This window comes from Hyaena hyaena, unplaced genomic scaffold (assembly GCF_003009895.1).
Source record: "Hyaena hyaena isolate Hyena2069 unplaced genomic scaffold, ASM300989v1 scaffold_341, whole genome shotgun sequence".
Taxonomy (NCBI): Eukaryota; Metazoa; Chordata; class Mammalia; order Carnivora; family Hyaenidae; genus Hyaena; species Hyaena hyaena.
Window position 1 is genome coordinate 1,768,072 of NW_024080973.1, and position 20,636 is coordinate 1,788,707.

General features: G+C 45.9%; 1 protein-coding gene and 1 non-coding gene across 3 annotated transcripts in view; one reads left to right on the forward strand and one right to left on the reverse strand.

Annotated features, from left to right (window-relative positions):
* The window catches only part of DOCK8 (dedicator of cytokinesis 8), a 225,444-nt gene that overhangs the window by 122,774 nt on the left and 82,034 nt on the right, over positions 1-20,636 (forward strand). For both annotated transcript variants that reach the window (XM_039249540.1, XM_039249541.1), the window contains 4 exons: positions 16,053-16,170; positions 17,605-17,675; positions 19,416-19,554; positions 20,174-20,275. In XM_039249540.1, coding sequence (XP_039105471.1) covers positions 16,053-16,170; positions 17,605-17,675; positions 19,416-19,554; positions 20,174-20,275 — 430 coding nt within the window. The remainder of the gene's footprint in view (positions 1-16,052; positions 16,171-17,604; positions 17,676-19,415; positions 19,555-20,173; positions 20,276-20,636) is intronic.
* On the reverse strand, positions 8,289-8,373 carry TRNAE-UUC. Its single transcript has one exon. It is a non-coding gene; the product is annotated as a tRNA-Glu (tRNA).

A 20,636-nucleotide genomic window follows, 5' to 3' on the forward strand; every position in this document is an offset into this window, starting at 1 on the left:
GCCCGCTGAGTAAATGCTCTTTGCACTGGCCTGTGGTGGGGGTAGAGGCAGATTGGGTTTTAGCCGACCCACTGGCATTTTGCTCTGGTGGGGGTTTGGTGGCCTCAGGGGGCCAGCTGTCTCCTCGTGGCTCTAGAACCCTGACATGCCAGTGTCTCCTCTGCAAAGCAGCGGTAAAGCCGGGGTGACTGCCTCACTTTGCCTTGTGTGGTCTGTCTCCCACTGAGATTAGACTCAAGCAGGTGCCCGGGGAAGGCGTGACTCTCATGCGAAGGTTTTGGTGTGATCTCGTCATCGGGGATTGGATTGGACCTGCCAGCTGGGGCGGAAGAAATCAATCTTCCCACGGTCTTGTCTCAGGAGAGCCCTGGTCCCATGGAGGTCAGGAGAGTGGCGGTTGATGACCACTATTAGGGCCGGAAAAGAGGCCCTGTTTCTCTCGTGCCCCTGTAGGGGGCACCTTTCTCACCAGTCATCGAAAATGAAAGGTAGTCTGCAGTTCTTTTAAATGCCAGGAAGCTGGCATGGAAACTGCCCATCGGCACAGCATGTAAAAGCTTTTGATAGTCCCATTATTTTCTTCACTGGTTTCCTCCCCCTGCCTGAATTCCAGGACCGGGGGAGTTGGATTCTGTGCGGAGGAAGCAGCAGACTCATGGTTTACAGGATCTACTCAGCAGACAGGCCCACATGCAGTGAGTGGCAGTGACAGAGTGGAATAGAAGTGGGGTTGGGAAGGGCAGAAAGCTCTGCTCACAATGTCCAAGATCTGTTGACACATCGGGACGGGATGGTGGCCACGCTGTCCGGTAGAGATATTCCAGCCGAGGCTCCTGGCCAGCCTGCTAGCGATAGCGAGAGTCAGGTGAACCCTACCTTTTTCCACGGTACCCATGCGGAGCTTCCCCTGGAACATTCCAGAAATTTAGCGTTTACCTAATACGTGGTTCTGTAGACGTGTCAGCACCTCCCAGCAGTTTCCCTGCTTGATTGGCGGGCATTGGGTGCGGGGCCGTTTGCAGAAGGAGGTGGAGGAAGACACCTGTCGGAGGAGTCCTGTTTGATGTTGCTGAGCCAAACCCCACGGCGGGCCCGGAGCCGAGGCGGGTGGGGGAGGCCGGACGCTCAGCTCTGCGTGACCCTCCCAGGTAGTGGACTTTTCTAGGGACTGCGGTACCAGGTGGGCACAGAATCTCTGCGCTACTAAGCGCAAGGCCACCAGGACAGACTCTGCGGGCGCAGAGCACCTACTGCTTTCACGCGGTCTCTCCTGTCTTCTCCCAGAGTCACGTTCAAGCGAACCCAGACTCTGGCAGGAGAACCCCTGGCCCGCAGCCAATGGCGCGCTGACGCTGTGTGTCCCCAGGGCAAGGAGGAGGGCAGCCCATGACAATGATGGCTGGCTACTCAGCTCTCCTAGTGGTCTGGGGACGGGCACAGCCTCCCCCCGTGGACAGGTCACGCTGCTGTGAGCATGGGGCTTGTCGTCCCTCCTCACCCCTGCCACGGAGCACCGAACTTGTTCTTTGCAAACCTTGCACGCCTAGCAGTACGGGTCTCCCTTGAATACTGTTGATACAGTCACCTGGCCGGTACTCTGGGGCCTCCGTCACACGCCAGGCGCCGTGCTGGTAGTGAAAGAGACCAGGAGTGACCCCTCTCTTTGGAGGCAGAGCCCAGTCTCTTAAGAGATACCAGAACCACTCACAATGGTGCCAATCCGCTGAAAGACACGCATACGACTTTGTCCGCAGACACCTTGGGAAATCTGCGAGTTCTCCCACCTCCCAAACCCAGACGAGCCCCCTCTCACCCAGAGCACCGATAGCAGGCAGTTGTTTCTAGAGGGAGCTGGGAACATTGGGACCATTTATGTCTTAGTAGACTGGCTATTTTTCCCAACTGCAATACTTTCTTCCCCAGCCCACACCCAGGCACCTGACAATATTAAAACCATCAGGGGGCGCCTGGGGGGCTCAGTCAGATGGGGGTCCGACTTTGGCTCAGGTCATGATCTCATGGTCTGTGGGTTTGAGTCCCATGTCAGGCTCTGTGCTGACAGCTCAGAGCCTGGAGCCTGCTTTGGATTCCGTGTGTCCCTCTCTCTCTCTCTCTCTCTCTCTCTCTGCTCCACCCCGACTCAAGCTCTGTCTCTCTCTCTCTCTCTCTCTCTCTCTCTCTCGAAAATAAATATACATTAAAAAAAAAACCCATCAGATGCAGCAAGCATTTTAATGAGTACTATTGACTTACTCACTCGCTGGGGTTTTTTGTTTTCTTTTTGAATGGATGGGGGACTAAATAAAGTCTGTGTCCCAAACCAAAGGAAAAAAAACAAAAACAAAAGTCAGTTGCTGTCACAGCAGAGATTGAAAATTTTCTGGTATGTGGATGTGTTTCTGTCGGCGGGGCAGATTGGTTTTAGGAAAGTATGTGCAAAGCCTGGAAAAAATGTGCTCCTTCTGTGCTTTAGAAGAGTCTGCAGGTTGGTTCATGTTCACCGTGCACGCGCCAGTCCTGTCTGGTGGTCTTCGAAAACGTGCAGCCCAGCCCAGATTTTGCATCAATGCAGGGTCTTTAAACCTCAATTGTGAGGCTTTTACAAAGCCAAAGGTTATTGAAATGTTTGTTCTTTTTTTTTTTTCTTGGGGAAGCTTTCGTTAAACGTTTGCTACGTTAGGGGAAAAGGAATGATGTTTGTGGTCAGTCCTTCTGGGCGCCCTTCTTACCTTCATCCAGCCTGTCACAGCCTGTTGAAGAGACATTAATTAATTCAGGTAATGGAATCAGAACTAGACCCAAACAAAAATTACTGATTTTTGTTTATTTATTTAAAAATGTTTTTAATGTTTATTTATTTTGGTGGGGGGCAGAGCATGAGTTGGGGAGGGGCAGAGAGAGAGGGAGACACAACATCCGAAACAGGCTCCAGGCTCTGAACTATTAGCACAGAGCCCAACGCGGGGCTCGAACTCACAAACCGTGAGATCGTGACCTGAGCCAAAGTCAGATGCTCAACTGACTGAGCCACCCAGGCATCCCTGATTCATGATTTTAGTAATTCTCAAGTTTTTATACTTAGTTGGAGATTGGATCGATGCCAAAGAGGCCATTTCGATATTAAGAACCTTATCCTGTAGATCGTCATTATATTATATTCCTTAGGCCAGGAGGAGAACTCTGAGATCCAGTTAAGAGGCAGAAATTTTACAAGGTGTAGGCATTGTTTAAGGAATCCCAAGTTTAAATGTCAGCGAATCCCTGACCTATGCTTTTTAAAAACATACGTTATCTATTGCTGTGTAACAAAACCTTTGCAGCATAAATCAACAAGCAGGGGCCCATGGGTGGCTCAGTCTGTTAAGCATATGACTTCTGATTTCGGCTCAGGTCACGGTCTCACAGTTTGTGAGATCGAGCCCGGCGTCAGGCTCTGCATTGACAGCGAGGAGCCTGCTTGGGATTCTCTCTCTCCCTCTCTCTGTCCCTCCCTCCTTTCTCAAAATAAATAAAAACATTTTTAAAAATCTAAAAAAAAAAAAAAAAAAGTAAAAAAAAAAATTGAACAAACACTCATTATCTCACGGTCCATGTGATTTCTTCGGGTGTGGCTTAGCTGGGAGCCACTGACTTGGGGCTCCCAAAGCCCACAGGCAAGATGGCAGCTGACTGATCACTGCAAGGTTTCACCGAGGGGAGGGTTCACTTCCAAGCTCGTGCGTGTGCCTGGTGACAGGATTCAGTTCCTCTTGGATTGCAAAGGCTCTAGCTCCTTGCTCGCTGTTGGCAAGAGACCTCCTGAAGTATTTCGCTGTATTGGTCTCTCCATAGGGTGGCTCACAGCATAGCATTTGGCATCTTCAGAATGAGCAGGAGGGAGCTTATGTGTGTACGCAAGACAGAAGCCAGAGTCTTTATAGAAACTAACCTCCAAGAGACATCCAGTCCCTTCTGCTGTGTTCTGTTGGTTAGAATCAAGTCCTGGGTCCAGCCCTCGCCCAAGGGAGGGTTGTACGCCGGGCAAGAATACGAGGAGGTACGGATTAGCGGGAGCCATATTGGAAGCTACTTTCACAGTTCTAACCCAACCGCAGACGCTGGGGTGCTCCAGTTGTGTGAATTTGAAGGGGTCTAGGGAGGTGGGAAGAGGAGTGACAGAGGAGGATTGGCTCTGCGGATGCTGAGGACACCGCTTGCTATGGAGAATCTTCCGGTTGTCCTGGTATGTTTCCAGGACATCTCCAATACATCGCTCCCTGGTAGAAAACTAACAACTTCTTGACAGATCCTCAAAGGTGAGAAGAGCCTGTGTGCCTGCCCCTCAGTAACCCACACTCCAAAAAAACAAGCCTGCAATACAGGAAGGGAAAAAAAATTTTTTTAACCTGGCTTAAAACCAATAATCCCAAGTTTTCTTAGATTCAGTAGTGAGGAAAAACCCTAAGCTATACATTTGAAGGCGTGTGTTCGTTTTTCTGCTTGCCCAGCACTCCAGCCCCTCACCCCGCACCCCTCCCTCACACCCCACTATGCCCTCACCTTCCAAGCATCTGTAAATCTCTACACTTATAAAGTCTATATCAAGTGCTCTGAGTGAAGTAGAAAATGTAGCCATGGAAGGGTGAGTTTTGCAGGATGTCTGAAGTGCGTACTGCTAAAGTGGTTCTGTTCGAATCCTGCCCGTGTAGATAAAATACATTCTTATTAAACATTTGCTAGTCATTCAGAAAAAGAAAAGAAAAGAAATCATTGAAAATAGGGATCTCAGAAACCAACCGGGGGGTTGATTGATTCAACACATTTCTGAGGCCCCCCATGGGGGAATCACAAAGAATATCCAAACAGCAGACCTTAAAACCACACCATGGGTCCCATGGGGTAGCTGGGAGTTGGGAGAGAGGCGGTTTTCTGGTGAATGTTTTGACTGTTTGGTCAGCGTCAAGTTTAAGAAAGTTTTAGGACAAAAAGAAATGTGCAATAAAAAAACATTTGGATTTGGGACCTTTCTGTGTTTTGTCACTCCTTGGCATTCGAAATATCCAGATCCAGATCCAGCCTCATGATTAATGATGACCCCATCTTCCTTTCTGTCCACTTTCTCCATTCACACCCACAGTCCATAAATCCAGCCCCTTTGGAGGGTGGAAAGGAACCAAGAAAACTAATTCATACTAAAGTGGGAGTGGATGATATTTAAACCTCTTAATACTTGAAATCTGCTAAGCAGTGTTTCAAAAAAATATTTGATAACATGGATATCTTAATTGGTAAAATTTCAATTAGCTCAGCAATGTGTGGCTTTAAAAAAGTTTCAAGCAAGATTAGAGAGAAATACACTTTGCAGTCAGTTTTCTTTAGCAGGTTCCAAATGTTTATATGTATTTATGATTCTTTTCAGTGGGAATCTAATCCAGATAAGACTTGAGATTGTAAATGTCTCAACTTTCCCTTGGGACTTATACTGTTGAAAACTAGTTGACTTTTTTAAAATTTCTATATTTTGAGAGAGAGAAGGAGAGAGAGAATCCCAAGCAGACTCTGAGCTATCAGTGCAGAGCCTGGCATGGGACTCGAACCCACAAACGGTGAGATCACCTGAGCTGGAATCAAGAGTTCAGATGCTCAACCGACTGAACTACCCAGGTGCCCCAAAAAACTAATTGACTTTTTTTAAATGTTTATTTATTTTTGAGAGAGAAAAAGAGAGAATATGGGCAGGAAAAGGACAGAGTGAGGGAGATAGAGAATCTAAAGCAGGCTCCAGCCTCCAAGCTGTCAGCACAGAGCCCAGTGCAGGGCCTGAACCTACGAGCCGGGAGATCATGACCTGAGCCAAAGTCAGACTCTTAAACCACTGAGCCACCTAGGCGCCCCTCTACTCAACTTTTCTTAAACAAGTAACTGGGTTTTAAGGAGAGCTCACGCGTATTCACGTGTTCCTAAAAGGTGGGATTCTCTTTGCCACAGCTTGAAGTCCTGATTTACTTAACAAGCGTGCTGGCTTTCCAAACTCTCACTTAAGAGGAACTTTATGAATCACAAGAGTAAGGGATAGGATTGAAGTATGAGAAAAGGTGCACTACAAATATCATTGGAGCTGTATTTAGTTCATGTTCAAAGACAATGTAATAATAGTTGTTCTCTATAAAGAAACTGGTGCTTTCTCATCAGTTGAGAAACCATGGACATTCCACCTCCCCACCCCTGCCGCCATCTTGAAAAGTGGTATAATAAGACTTATTAAAGTCTACCGTTGTTTTGCTTTGTTTTTTTCCTCTCTCTCTCTTGATTTCTGTTTTTGAACACTTTTTTTTTTTTTAAAGCATAACAGGACTGTAGAGAGAAAATATTGGGTCATTTATTGCAATGTTTCTAAACAATTTGGTAACATTCTGTCTTTGGCTTCTTAACTGCATTTGCTTTTAGGGGTGGAGGTCCCCAAAGTTCAGAATACAGTCCAAGCATTTATACAAAACATTGGAGCCTGGTCTGCTGAGCACAGAGGTTACTGAGGGGCAAGCTGCTGCTTACGATAAGGCCGTCAGTGCCTCCTTCAAATCTTGTGCCGTTTCGCAGGGCAGGCGGCCTCGTGTGGGCTCTGACTGGTGCCCCAGGACAAGTTTGACAGTCCTTTTCTCTCGCTCTGATTTCTAAAGCGGGACTGTGCTCTTCGCCCTACACGTGAGGGTTTTTCTTTCCCCGGCAAATTTGTGCTTTGATCTAACCAAAGTATTAGACGCAGGAACAAATACAAATAATGGCATGAGACCCTAGAATGACAAGCCAGGACATGGAAGATGCCTCGTTTTTATGCATTTATTTATACACCTCATTCTGAACGTTATTTTGGGCACCTTAAGGAGGCTGTAAAACAAGTATAAAATTTCTGGGTGGAAGGAAAATAAGGAGAGGGAAATCCGTCTAAATCTGGGTAAGGTTAATACCAGGCTGTATCTTAATGTCTTTGGCAGCCCCTTAAAAAGTTAGCTGCACGTTTGACCTTGTACTTCCTGGCAGCCAAGCAAAAAAAGAAAGAAAGAAAGAAAGAGAGAGAGAGAGATAGAGAGAGAGAGAGAGAAAGAAAAGAAAGAAAGAAAGAAAGAAAGAAAGAAAGAAAGAAAGAAAGAAAAAAAGAAAGAAAGAAAGAAAGAAACATGATGAACTACAGGATTCATATTTCTTTTCCAAATGAAAAACAGACTAGTTCTCTGGGCTCCATGCTGTCAAACTTGAATGCACGTGCATTTGAATCACTGGGGGGAGGGGGGTGCTAAAATGCAGATTCTGATTCAGTAGGTCTGTGATGTGTCCTCACTGGCTCCCAGGTGGTGCCAATACGGATGCCTGCTCCTCCCTGGACATCCTCGGAGTGGCAAGCCCTGGCTCGCTCATAAGCATGTAGTTACAAAGCCTGGTGCCACTTAAAATGTTAGGGTTGCCGGTTTCCTAGGTGATCCTAGAATATCTCAGATGCTGAGCTCAAAGCTTTCTAACTCCAGTTTGCTCTTGATGTATTTAAAACCTCCAAGCCTCTATCTAATAGTGAGGGATAGGACTCGCTCTTCAGAGCTAACTGTGTTATTTCACACCTTAAAAATTTTTTTTTTGTTTGGGCGAACATCCTTTTGCCCTTGTGAATAATAAATTAGAAGACTACGTTGTAATAAAGTTCTGGTCGGTCCATGGACGGACCAAAGAGACATTTACTGTTGTTCTTAGACTTGGCAAAGATTATGTGCACTGGGTCTGGCCTCTTGGCACCTGGATCTGAATCCCACTGTGCCATTAGCTAACTGTTAGCAAATTTTGCTTCCTGCCTGTGCTTATGTTTTATTGTCTGCTAAGTGAAGGCTATCAGAGTGCCTGTCATAGGTAGCTAGGATAGTGCCTGCACACAGTCAGAATCAAATACTGTGAGCTGTTTTTATTATTACATTTAAAATATATTTTCCTTGGGGAGCCTGGGTGGCTCAGTCGGTTGCATGTCCAATTTTGGCTCAGGTCATGATCTCACGGTTCATGAGATCTCATCTCTCTCTCATCTCTCATCTCACACTCTGTCTCTGTCTCTCTCTCAGAAATAAATATTAAAAAATGGAAAAGAAAAGCCGAGTGGAGGCACTGTAGTGAGATCAGTTTTGCTAAAAAAAATAAAATAAATGCTTACTACATACAACATTTTATTGATTTCTAGGAGAGAGAGACAGCATGAGCAAGGGAGGGTCAGAGAAAGAGGGAGTCACAGACTCTGAAACAGGCTCCAGGCTCTGAGCTGGCAGTCAGCACAGAGCCCGACGTGGGGCTTGAACCCACGAACCGCGAGATCACGATCTAAGCGAAAGTCAGACGCTTAACCGACTAAGCCACCCAGGCGCCCCGATCTCAATATGTTTTAAATGATGTGTGGTCAGGTGCTTCAGGTTTAGGGAGACCTTACAAGGATCTTGGCTATGAATATGCAGTAGGGAGAGAATAAAATACCAGCAAAACCAGCTTTGCTATTTTATTTTAATTTTTTAAAGTTTTATTTATTTTTGAGAGAGAGAGAGAGAGAGACAGCGTGAGCAGGGGAGGGTCAGAGAGAGAGGGAGACACAGAATCTGAAGTAGGCTCCAGGCTCTGAGCTGGCTGTCAGCACAGAGCCCGATGCGGGGCTCGAACCCACGAACCATGAGATCATGACCTGAGCTGAAGTCGGACGCTTAACCGAATGAGCCACCCAGGTGCCCCCCCCCAGTCAACATTTAGTTTTAAAATCACCAGGCACCTGGCTGGCTGCTTAGTCAGAAGAGCATGTGACTCTTGATCTCAGGGCCATGAGCTTGAGCTTGAGCTCCACGCTGGAGGTAGAGGTTACTTAAATACATTTTAAAAACAATGCAATAAATAAAATCATTAATTGTGATTTTGAGATTTTGCTTTTCATATTTTGGAGCTAATAATATTGGAGGCCTCAGACATTTTCGTGAAATTCTAAGATGTTCCTAGATCTTGGGCTCTGTGCCTGTCAGCCTGAGTGGGGGTGGCCCTGCCCACAAGCCAGGCCCAGCCCTTGGCAGGAAATCATTATTGCTGCAGATGTGGAAAGAAATGGGTGCTAGTCGGAGCTGGAGGAGAGCTCCCTCGTAAGGAGCATTTTGTCATTTGCTGAGCAGCTGTGAGAGAGAACGAGAGAGAGAGAGAGAAAGTGAGGAGGAGCTACAAAAGAGGCACACACACATATTGCAGACAGAGACAGAGAGACATTGAAAAGATGGAGAGAGAAACCTGGAGAGATGGACCCGTTCCCTACGTGACGTATACTGAGACCTCAGAGCCCTGTAGAGTGTTGGCGGGCCTGCTAGAGCCCACTCAGCTGATGCCAGCTTGACAGGAAGACCATGTTCAGTGACATCTGTGTTTGCAGCTGACAAAGCGCTTCTCAGGTGTCACTGCCTTGGAGACTTGTCTCCAACCTTTTTCTTACAGGTGAGGAAACAGACTTGCCCGCCTTACACCGAGAGAGCATTCTCTAGTCTTTTGTTTTTGTTTTTGTTTTTTTAAATATTTTTATTTATTTCTAGGAGAGAGAGAGAGAGACAGCATGAGCAGGGGAGGGTCAGAGAGAGAGGGAGACACAGACTCCAAAACAGGCTCCAGGCTCTGAGCCGGCAGTCAGCACAGAGCCCGACGCAGGGCTCGAACCCACAAACCACAAGATCATGACCTAAGTGAAAGTCAGACGCTTAGCTGACTAAGCCACCCAGGCGCCCCTCTCTAGTTTTTTGAAGGACATTTCCACCCCTTGCCTCATTTGGTAAGGACCACTGATTACCGATCTCCATCCAAGCCCATCTTCCCTGGCATAAAAGCAGCTTAAATTCCACGGTGGGGATGACTCCAGCCACAAAATAAGCAATCTAAAATTTTTTCTCCTATTTAAATAATTTTTTAAAATATTTATTTTTTTACAAAGAATGAGAGAGAACATGAGCAGGGAGGGGCAGAGAGAGAAAGACAGAATCTGAACCAGGCTCCAGGCTCTGAGCTGTCAGCACAGAGCCCGACACGGGACTCGAGCCCACGAACCAGGAGATCATGACCCGAGCCAAAGTCAGACACTTAACTGACTGCTCACCCAGGTGCCCCACCTCCTCTTTTTTTTTTTTTAAAGTATGTACTTGATATTACTTCTTTGTTACAGCTTCTGTTCTGAAATAACAGAAGAAAACCAAAATTGACACCAATTCCATTTCTAAATCAAGTTGCTGTTTTTATTTCTCCGTTATCATCTGTTAGACCTTAGCCTTCATGCATAATCAGTTTTTGAATATTTACAGCCCTGTCCTCAATAAAATTTTATATTCTGAATTCTCACTCAACATTGTTCAAGGAGGATAAGTCATTTAATGGAGTTCAGGGTCACTTTCAAAGACACACAGGAGAAGCACCAAGAACTCTTTGACCTTGAACTTTGATCCTCTTTAGGATTTCCAAGATCCTGTAAGTAAACTATTCTGAGTCTAGACATCTAGGTTTCTGGCTTTATGACATGCCTAGGTGGTCCTCCATCCATTCCTTTGGGAGTAAATGACACAACACAGTCAACACAGATTATCACTCAGGATCCACTCACCATGACACCGTCCACTGCGTTGTAGGACCAAACCCACCTGCCTTGAAGACCGCAGCCACCAGCTCCTGCTCCAGCAACTTGAGCTTCTCATTCCATTGCTCCCCGTGCCTCACACCTGCAACCAGCCGGTGCTGGAGCTCAGCTACGGCCAGCGGGGCCTTCGTTCCTCTTGCCAAGCTGTTCAAAGTGTCCCATTGTTTGGACGCTTGTGCAGTGTTCTCTTTGCTATAAGTCACATGCTCCTTGAGCCGCACTCCGAGCTGGAGAAGCCTCTGGGAGAGACCACGGATGTCGTCGTGGGAATACGCGATGGGCTCCGGTTCTTTGTTTTCTCGCACTGGAGAGAGAGTACACTAAACCGAGTAGGGGGCACACTGGTGTACTTTGCACTGTGGCTTTGCAAGATTTCTGGGTCCCCTGAGCTAACCTGTTTTCAGCTAAGGAAACAGAAGACAGTCTCAAGGCGGTGAGGCGCAGGGAGAGTGTGGTCCCCACTTGGATCTAAGAATGATCAAATTCCCCAACTCAACTTCTGACTTCCTGGAGCCGCTCAGTCACAGCAGTTTAAACATCAGTGGAGGGGCTGTGGCTGAATCTGTGGAAACAATTTGAAGTTTCCAAAGCAGTTTGCAATCAAGAGAAGCCACCTGAAGTGGCTCTGGAAAGAAGGCTGTTGGTAGATACTATGTGTTCGGTTAAATGTCCTGGAGCAGAGAACCAAAGAAAACAGTTGTGTCTGCACTGGGGAAAATCGGATTGTACTGCATTTGCACATATGCTGGACCCGCACTCACTAAAGCAGCTTTCACAATCACTCGGCCACAACCAGTGATGCCTACTTTGGTTATAGGCTACCTTCTCAAGAATCGTTAGATAACATAATTCTTAGGATTTTTCTCTAGCTACTATGAGGCACGTCGGGGCTCCTGGGTGGCTCAGTCGGTTAAGCGTCTGACTTCGGCTCAGGTCATGATCTCCCGGTTTGTGGGTTCGAGCCCCACATCTGGCTGTGTGCTGACAGCCAGCTCAGAGCCTGGAGCCTGCTTTAGATTCTGTTCTCCCTCCCTCTCTCTCTGACCCTCTGCTGCTCACACTGTCACTCTCTCTCTCTCTCTCTCTCTCTCTCTCAGAAATAAATTTTAAAAATAAAAAAAAACATTAATATGAGGCATGTAATTTATCACATATAAAAATACGAGCCCACTTGTCAGTTTCTTGATAATCACCCTTGCCTGTTTAGACTCAAAGAGGTTGCAAGGTAACCGTATCAGCCCCATTCTGCTTCCAGAAAATCACTCCATACAGAGAATCTGGGGTAACGTAAGACATAATAATGCGGCTGAAGGTCGCCTCCCTGACCTTTGAACTTGCCTGAGCAAAGTTAAGAGCTCCTGTGTGTTCTCAATAGTTCCAAATGTCGTTTTCTTCCTTGGGCACCTGAGAGTCGTCACTCATTACCTTGCAGCCTCTTTGAGCAGATCTCTGAGGCGTTTTTCCTCCCTGGGTGTGGGACGCTCCTCTGCCCCCAGATAAGTTTATTTCAGTGTTTTCCCCAGTGATTTCTCAGAACATTCCACATGTGAAACATACTGTGAAAGAACAGATCAATGAAATGAATCCTGAGGTCAAAACATTTAGGGGAAGGAGCGGCCTCTTTCCCCCTCAGCAAATTCAGGACGCAAGTTAACCTGTGTATCTTGGTCGCTCCCAATCTCTCCCAAGCATTTGGTCACCCGGCTCCTCCACTGCCCCACATACTTGTTAGCGTTCTGCAAAGTGCTAGGCTTCTGTGGAACAGACGGGCAGCACTGTTTGGTGCTCAGCTTTCAGTGACCAGCAGGCTAATGGAGGAGCCTCGCTCGATGCTGGTCTAAGACTGAAGGTTTTATGACAGTCAGTGAAATAAGCCTCTTTGCTTTCCACAGTGATAAGCTGCATGAAATATATTACAGAACGGAAATTTCTTTTTTTTTTTAAGTATTTTATTGTCAAGTTGGTTTCCATATAACACCCGGTGCTCATCCCCACAAGTGCCCTCCTCCATGCCCACCTCCCCCCTTCCCCTCCCCCCCACCGCCATCAGCCCTCGGTTTGCCTCCCTCCCTCTCCCCCACCATTTCCCCCCTTCTTCTCCCCCACGGTCCTCCGTTAAGTTCCTCCTGTTCCTCCTATACGTGCAAACATACGATATTTGTCCTTCTCTGCCTGACTTATTTCGCTCAGCATAACACCCTCAAGGTCCATCCATGTTGCTACACATGGCCAGATTTCAATATTTCTCATTGCCATGAAGTATTCCATGGTATAGATAAACCACATCTTCTTGAACCATTCGTCAGTTGATGGACACTTAGGCTCTTTCCATGTTTTGGCTATTGTGGAGAGTGCTGCTATGAACATTGGGGTACATGGGCTCCTATGCCTCAGCATTTCTGTATCCCTCGGGTAAATTCCTAGCAGTGCTATTGCTGGGTCATAGGGGAGTTCTCTTGTTAATTTTTTGAGGAACCTCCACACTGTTTCCCAGGGGGCTGCCCCAGTTTACATTCCTACCAGCAGTGTAGGAGGGTGCCCTACAGAACGGAAATTTCAAACTCTGAAATTTCCTTATGAAAGCGAACCTAGGTTGAGAATACGACATTTTATTAAAGGCCCGGCTCCCAGTGCTTGTCCCTGTATTCTCATATGTTCTCAGCTCCGAGGCCACTACCCCCATCACAGAACATTCAGAAGGCTTTTCACTTCTTCTCTCCTGACCAGGCCAGGGATTCTGAGGATCACCGCATCCATTCCTGGTAGTTCAGGGGGCTCCCCCTTGAGCATTCACTTTGTCACATGGCTTGCTCTTTATTTACATGGCTGGTACCAAAGCACTGAGTTGGGGCTGTCAGCCACGTCCTTCCGGAACAGGTTCACTCAGCCCATCCATTTGGTCTTGTCCTGGGCTGTGCTTATTAGTGTTGTCCCTGCTGATAGTGTCGTAGCAAGGAAGAGCCATGGGGTAGATCTGGGCATTTATGCAGTCGCTGGTCCAACATGACCACTTTCACACACACATGACGGCAGGATCGATCTGGTTATTACAACGAAGGGGTTACAGTTGCATGAACGGAGTCCATGCCAGCTTAGTCCTTCCCTTTTGATTTTCCAGTCCCTCACAATGCAGACTTCCTAAATTAAACAGATTTAAATTTTTCTTCTTCTGCCACGTACTTGAGTATGGACTTCTCCCTTTTCCAATGGAGCATACTTTACATTTGAATACAGACCCAGAGAGTGACATTGACTATATCTATTAAAGATGGGAAATCTGGGGCACCTGAGTGGCTCAGTTGGTTGAGATCCAACTTCAGTACAGGTCATGATCTTGCAGTTTGTGGGTTCAAGCCCTGCATCAGGCTCTCTTTGGTCAGCGCAGAGCCCACTTCCAATCCTTTGTCCTGGTCTCTTGCTGCCCCCCTCCTGCTCATGTGTGCACCCTCTCTCTCTTTCAAATAAATAAATGAACATTAAAAAAAAAAAAAAAGATGGGAAATCTGCTGGGTATAGCTGTACAGATCCTTACTGCACAAATTTACATGTGTAGATAAGTAGTTCTCAAATGGGGGTGATTTGGACCCTTCAGGTGAACATTCAGCGATTTCTGGAGACATTTTTGATTGTCACGACTGAGTAGTGGGTGGAGATACTACAAATATCTAGTGGGTAGAAGCTGGGTATGGTGTTGGATGTCCCACAATGCACAGGACAGTCCCACAACAAGAATTTCCAGTCGCAAATGTCAGTAGCGGTGAGGTTGAGAAACCCTCATATCAATTAATAGGTAATTCTTTATAAAGTAGGATGAGAACTTAGTATTGACAAAAGGAAAATCTGGTCACCTGGTCCTTGCTCTCGGTCACTCCTCTCCTGGTGTCTAATTCACACAAAGGTAGTTTTGTCCTCTTGAGAGCCTTTGGGACAAGAATGTGTCTGTCTGAGGAGACTGTTACGGAGGAGGTTAAGACGTTTGCCCAAAGAAGGTGACACTAATTGAATCAGCCCTTGTATACTGTTGACACTCATCTGTTAATAAGACACAGAAAATTAGGCACACTTGTCACTGAGAGATGTCATGAATAACACAGTATGAAAAGGCCATTCTTGTCATTTCTGTGGGGGTTTTGTCAGAAGAAATACAGCTTAGTAGTTAAGAGCCCAAGCTCCGGGGCTAGACTCCCTGACTTCAGTTCCCAGCTGACATCTCCTACCTAAAAGATTTGGGGCAAGTGATTTAACATCTCTGTATCTCAGCTTTTCCTTATTTGTGACGTGGGCATGATGCATGACAGCAATGCCTACATAGAGGATAATCATGAGAATTGAACAGTTTAACAAACACAAAGTATTTGGAACGTTGCTTGACTCAGGATAAGTGCTCTGTAAATGTTAGTGGCGTTGTTTCTTTGCGTCAGGAATATGATGCTTCAAAAATATACACATTTGTTCCCTTATTCCACAAATATATATACAGCAGCTACTATGTCCTAGGCAGTATTATATGCTGAAGATTCATCAGTGGATTAAAACATCAGATAACGATCTCTGCCTTCCCAGAGAGCATATTTAGTGGAATATACTGGTAATAATGCAAATAGAAAAAAAACATACGGAATTATAGTTAGCCTGGTAGCTGTCCCATAGTTGTTAGATGGATGGATGGATTTTTCATGTGGTTGTTGTGTGATGGTCATACAGCTTGTGGGCCGGAGGTTTGAACTGTCATCTTAGGTAGGAAAAGAGGGCCAACCAGCTCTTGGTTTCAGTGGAGGTCATGATCCCACAGTTTGTGAGTTCAAGCCCCGCATCAGGCTCTGTGCTGACTGTGCAGAACCTGCTTGGAATTCTCCCTCTCTCTCTGTTTTTCTCTGCCCCTTCCCTTCTCTCTCTTTCTCTCTCTCTCTCTCAAATAAATAAACTTAAAAAAAGAGAGAGAGGAAAAGAAAGCTAAGCCTATCCAGAATTCAATGCCAAGAAAAAAATCGAAACCACTACATACAGATTAGAAAGGAAAAAGAGAAAGAAAAGAAATAAAAAGTAAAGAAATGAAATATGGCCATGAATTTTGTTAAAGATGAGCTGAAGCTTTTTTGCTTTTCTTGTGTCAGTATAACCTTTAGGCAGATTTCCATATCCTCAGATGGTAAGACTTTCTGAGCTGCAGCAGAAACTTCTTTCAAAGTAGCAAAGTAGAGAACCATGTTGGTTATTATCCAATGACTGTAGTCGTTGAAGAAGAATGGATAATTCCTCACTCCTCCCAAAATAATTCACTTCTGAAAGGAGAGTCTTCGTCGGAATAATGACCTCATGAGTGTAGGCTTTAGCATTCACTGAAGAACTTGGCAAAAACACACACTCGACTTGATTCACTGGTTCTTTATCTTTCCTTTTCCAGAAACCTTCTCTACGTCTACCCGCAGAGGCTGAACTTCGCTAATAAACTAGCCTCTGCCAGGAACATTACAATAAAGATTCAGTTTATGTGCGGAGAGGATGCTAGCAGCGCTATGCCGGTAAGAGGGAGATGTATACGTGCTTCATGCCCGGGTGGCTGAACGTCCCTTGTAAATCCACATGGACACACCCGCGTGGGCTGAACATCCCTTGTCAATCCAACATGGACAAAATCCAGGGCTCAGCCCCATACAGAGTCTGCCTATTCAGGCCAACCAGCACATCTCAGCATGGGCGAAGGCCGTTGTGGCTAGCCTGATATTGGTCACCAGCGTGATGATGGGGAAACACGGCCAGTCTAAAGTGAAAGTCCCTTCCCTAACTTATTTCCTAGTGATCTGTGACATTTGGAAATGCAGATCATTGTAGAGAACTTATAAATACTGTGAAGTCGTTCCAAACCACCCTCGTGCCATGAGAGCTGGGGAGATGGGCCCACTGCGTCAGCCATGTTGGCTGTGTTTCCAAATATGCATTGCAGTACCCTTGGCCCGAGCGCCAGACCACATCTGGAGATATCATGATGTCTAGTCATGATAAATACACACCATCTCGACACTTTTCGGGAATGGGTCTTCATCTTGGAGCAAAATATAAATCATATAATAAATAATAATAACCGTGTTCTCTAGGGAACACGAAAGGCCAGAATTTGTATTGTATTATTTTAACTATCTGCCAGTGAGATGGGCAGTTAGCTATTACTATTTTATGTAAGTCCCAGAATCCAGTTAATATACCTTTCTACTGAAGTAATTTTTCCAGTGCATCCATTCTTTAAGTATATCTACTTTTTTTTTTTTTTTTTTTTACAATCCTGCTACTGACCCACTCACCTACCCAAAGGTATCTTCTTCTTGCAACAGTGGTGGGAAGGAAATGCTCAAAGAAGACCCCCCGCTAGTTCTCTCTGCTCTGGCCCCTAACAAGGCTCCCAGGGAAGCCAGGTACAGCTGTGCAGAAGCTTCTCGTAGGCGTCAAGAGGGGGCCAACCCCAGCCCGTTCCCCATTCCCCATGCCCTGGGACCTGCCATTTTTGCATCTAGTAAAAAAGAGCTCTTGTTTTCTTTGCCTAGAGGTGAGGCAAATCATGTGCCTTTAGGGCTGAGTCAGGAGGTGTCTTTTCTATAAGTAACACAAATGTGGACAGGCCAGCGAAGGTCTAAACGACCGGGTCCGTGTCTTTGGAGGGAAAAGAGCCTGGGCCAGAGTCACTGGCGGCAGCCCTATGTGGCTTTCCCTGGAGTACAGACCTCTCAATAGTGAGGCAGAGTGGAGAAAGTGCTGGTCTTCCGGTGTCCCAAACCTCTGGCCCTTGGTCACTAATATACCAGGTCTGCATTGCTATGCAGTTGGACCATTTGTAAGCTCAGCACCCTGAATTTTAAAAAATGCAGCTCCTGGTTGACCAGAACATCCACTGGGCCGATGACAGTTGACTTGATAAACCCATATATCACCGCTGACTTGGGTCTTTCTGTATTGGCGAACAGGTCATCTTTGGAAAATCTAATGGCCCGGAATTTCTCCAGGAAGTTTACACAGCCGTGACATACCATAATAAGTAAGTACATGTCACACCTTTGCCACGGTTATTTCACTATCTCCTGGCGTTTCTGAACCCCCTAGGTGAGTCCTCCCCCAAATTCTTATGAATTCAGGGATTGAGGGACCAAGGAAATATATGTCAGCTCCATGATTCTATGTCGGAGATGCACATTTTTTTTTTTTTTTTTGCCATTAACTAAGACCGGGAGAAGGACATATCTTTAAGAAGTGAATGTTGTTTTGCCTTTTCTGGAGCCTTCTGTTCTAGTATGATACTGAGAAGTTTTATGGTATTAAATAAACACATCTCTTACCTTGCTCTGAGATACTGCAGGGGGCCGGACACAAAACCAGCTCTCCTTTCTCTGTGTCTTCTCACGATCACTCCACACCTGCCCCATCGTCTCCTCTAAGAAAATTTAAGTTGGCCAAAAGAGAAATGGAACACTCATTGTTCTGTGGGTACACCGAGTCACAGAATAACATCTAAACCATTATTCACAGGTCACAGGAAGGGGAGATGGACAGGAGATGGAAAGTCCACCCTTACAGGGTCAAACTTGGGTTTGATCCTGGCTTGACAAACTTGGCCCATTTAAGCATTTGTCTGAACCCACTTTTCTGGGTTGGGCTGACAGTTTATTGAGTGACGTACAGTGAAGCCCTTAGTAAAGCATCTGGGACTTGGTAATTCACTAAAATCAGGTTCCTTTTCCCTCCTAACGTCATTCATTTGCTAATCCAAATTCCTTTGATGAGTGCCAGCCACGTGACAGTCCCCGTTCTTGGGGTCAAGATAGAAAAAGAGGTCACAGCAAGACTCCGAGCCTTATCCCGTTTTCAGATGAAGTTGAACGTTTCCACTGTGCGTGCAGAGATTTTTTTTTTCCTGACAAAACCTTTAGTTTGTGAGCAGTGTTAGGTAGGCAGAGTGCAGCCGGTGGCATAAGGTTGGGCTTAAGCATCTCCAGCATGGGAATAGAATGATGTAGAGTAAAAAGCAAAATACCTTAATTTGGCTATTGTGGACAGCGCTGCTGTAAACAGTGGCGTCCATGTGCCCCTAGGCATCAGCTCTCCTGCATCCTTTGGATAAATCCTAGTAGTGTTATTGCTGGGTTGTAAGTCATTCCAGTTTTAATTTAGAACTACCCTAAATGTCCATCACCTGACGAATGGATAAAGAAGATGTGGTTTATATATATAACGGAATACTCCTTGGCAGTGAGAAGGAATGAAATCCTCCCATTAGCAACAGTGTGGATGGAACTGGAGGGTGTTATGCTGAGTGAGATAAGTCAGAGAAGGACAGATACCATATGTTTCCACTCATATGTGGAACTTGAGAAACTTAACAGAAGACCATGGGGGAAAGGGAAGGGGGAAAGATAGTTACAGACAGAGAGGGAGGGAGGCAAGCCATAAGAGACTGGTAAATAGAAAGAACAAATTCAGGGTTGATGGGGGGTGGGTGAGAGGAGGAAAATGGGTGATGGGCACTGAGGAGGGCACTTGTTGGGATGAGCACTGGGTGTTGTACGTACGTGACGTATCACGGGAATTACCCCCAAGGCCAAGAGCACGCTGTACATACTGTATGTTAGCCAACTTGACAATAAATTATATTAAAAAAAAAAAGTCAAACACCAAGCAGGCAAACTCAGAAAAGCAAAGGGTCTGTGGCCTTACAATTTAGAGTCAGAGAAGTCATCATTCTTGCTTACAGTTATTTGTGTGTCATGTGCTTTTGAAACAGGTCTCCTGACTTCTATGAAGAAGTGAAAATTAAGCTTCCGGCTAAGCTCACAGTACATCACCACCTCCTGTTCACCTTCTATCATATCAGCTGTCAGCAGAAGCAAGGAGCCTCCGTGGAAAGTCTCCTGGGATATTCGGTGAGTCGTTTTCAACTTGCCGACACCCTGCAGCTGGGGGACTCGAGGTCTCCACAGAGATAAACGACTCAGTTCTACTCACTTGCTTTTTCTCCTTCTGGAAGTAGCAAAATATGCCAAAGCAGATGAAAGCAAAGAGCAGGCATGACTTGATGCAGCAAATGAGAAATTTCTGGAAGGGAAAGCTAGTGGATGCTAGATACTGGAAGAATGCTCATTTATAAAAAAAGCATTCCATTGTCCATTATTTCCAGATTGAACATACACACTCCACATATAAAATGAGCTCTTTTTTTCCCCAAGGGGAAGAAAGTTGCTTCTTAAATAAATATATAAAAAGTAAGAAAAACATTGATGTTGTTTAGACACTCATAATCATGGGCTATAAAGAAAAATGCTACTACTTGTGTCCTGAAAGCAGTAAATCATTGATATTACTATCTCAGGAGCTCTCCGGGAATTTAAAATGCAAAGAAATGGACAGAAATGACTGCCAAAAAGAGACCTGGTCAATATCTAATCATCATTTAGTTGCATTTGATTATTGTGAGCTTAGATAAATGGCCAGAATGATGTGCTGTAATACATACCACTTTGTTCTTTACATCGTCTGTTTCAGTGGCTGCCAATTCTCTTAAATGAACGCCTTCAAACTGGATCCTACTGCCTCCCGGTTGCCCTTGAGAAGCTGCCACCCAACTATTCCATGCATTCCGCGGAGGTAACCAGCAAGTGAGCCCGGAGCCATTTCCTGTCCGGCCACGGTCTTGGACCACCTGCCCAGATCCACTTCTCCTTCCCTTAAATGTGACCGAGGAAGCTCCGCGTGTTTGGGGGAACACCTCATGTCAGCCTGTTCCATGTTCTGAGAGCACATTGCTCTGATAGAATGGGAGAGAGTCTGGGCGTGGGACCCCATTCACTGACGCATCCCCTGTTGGGTGTGTTTGGCGGTTGTGCCTTGCACCCAAGGAAACGTGACCTTGCATTTGCCATGACAAAGGATTCACAGAATAATGTGTTCTGAAGGAGGAGCCCATCTGTGTACAGACCCCTTCAGAAGGTTCCCACACTAGCTTGGT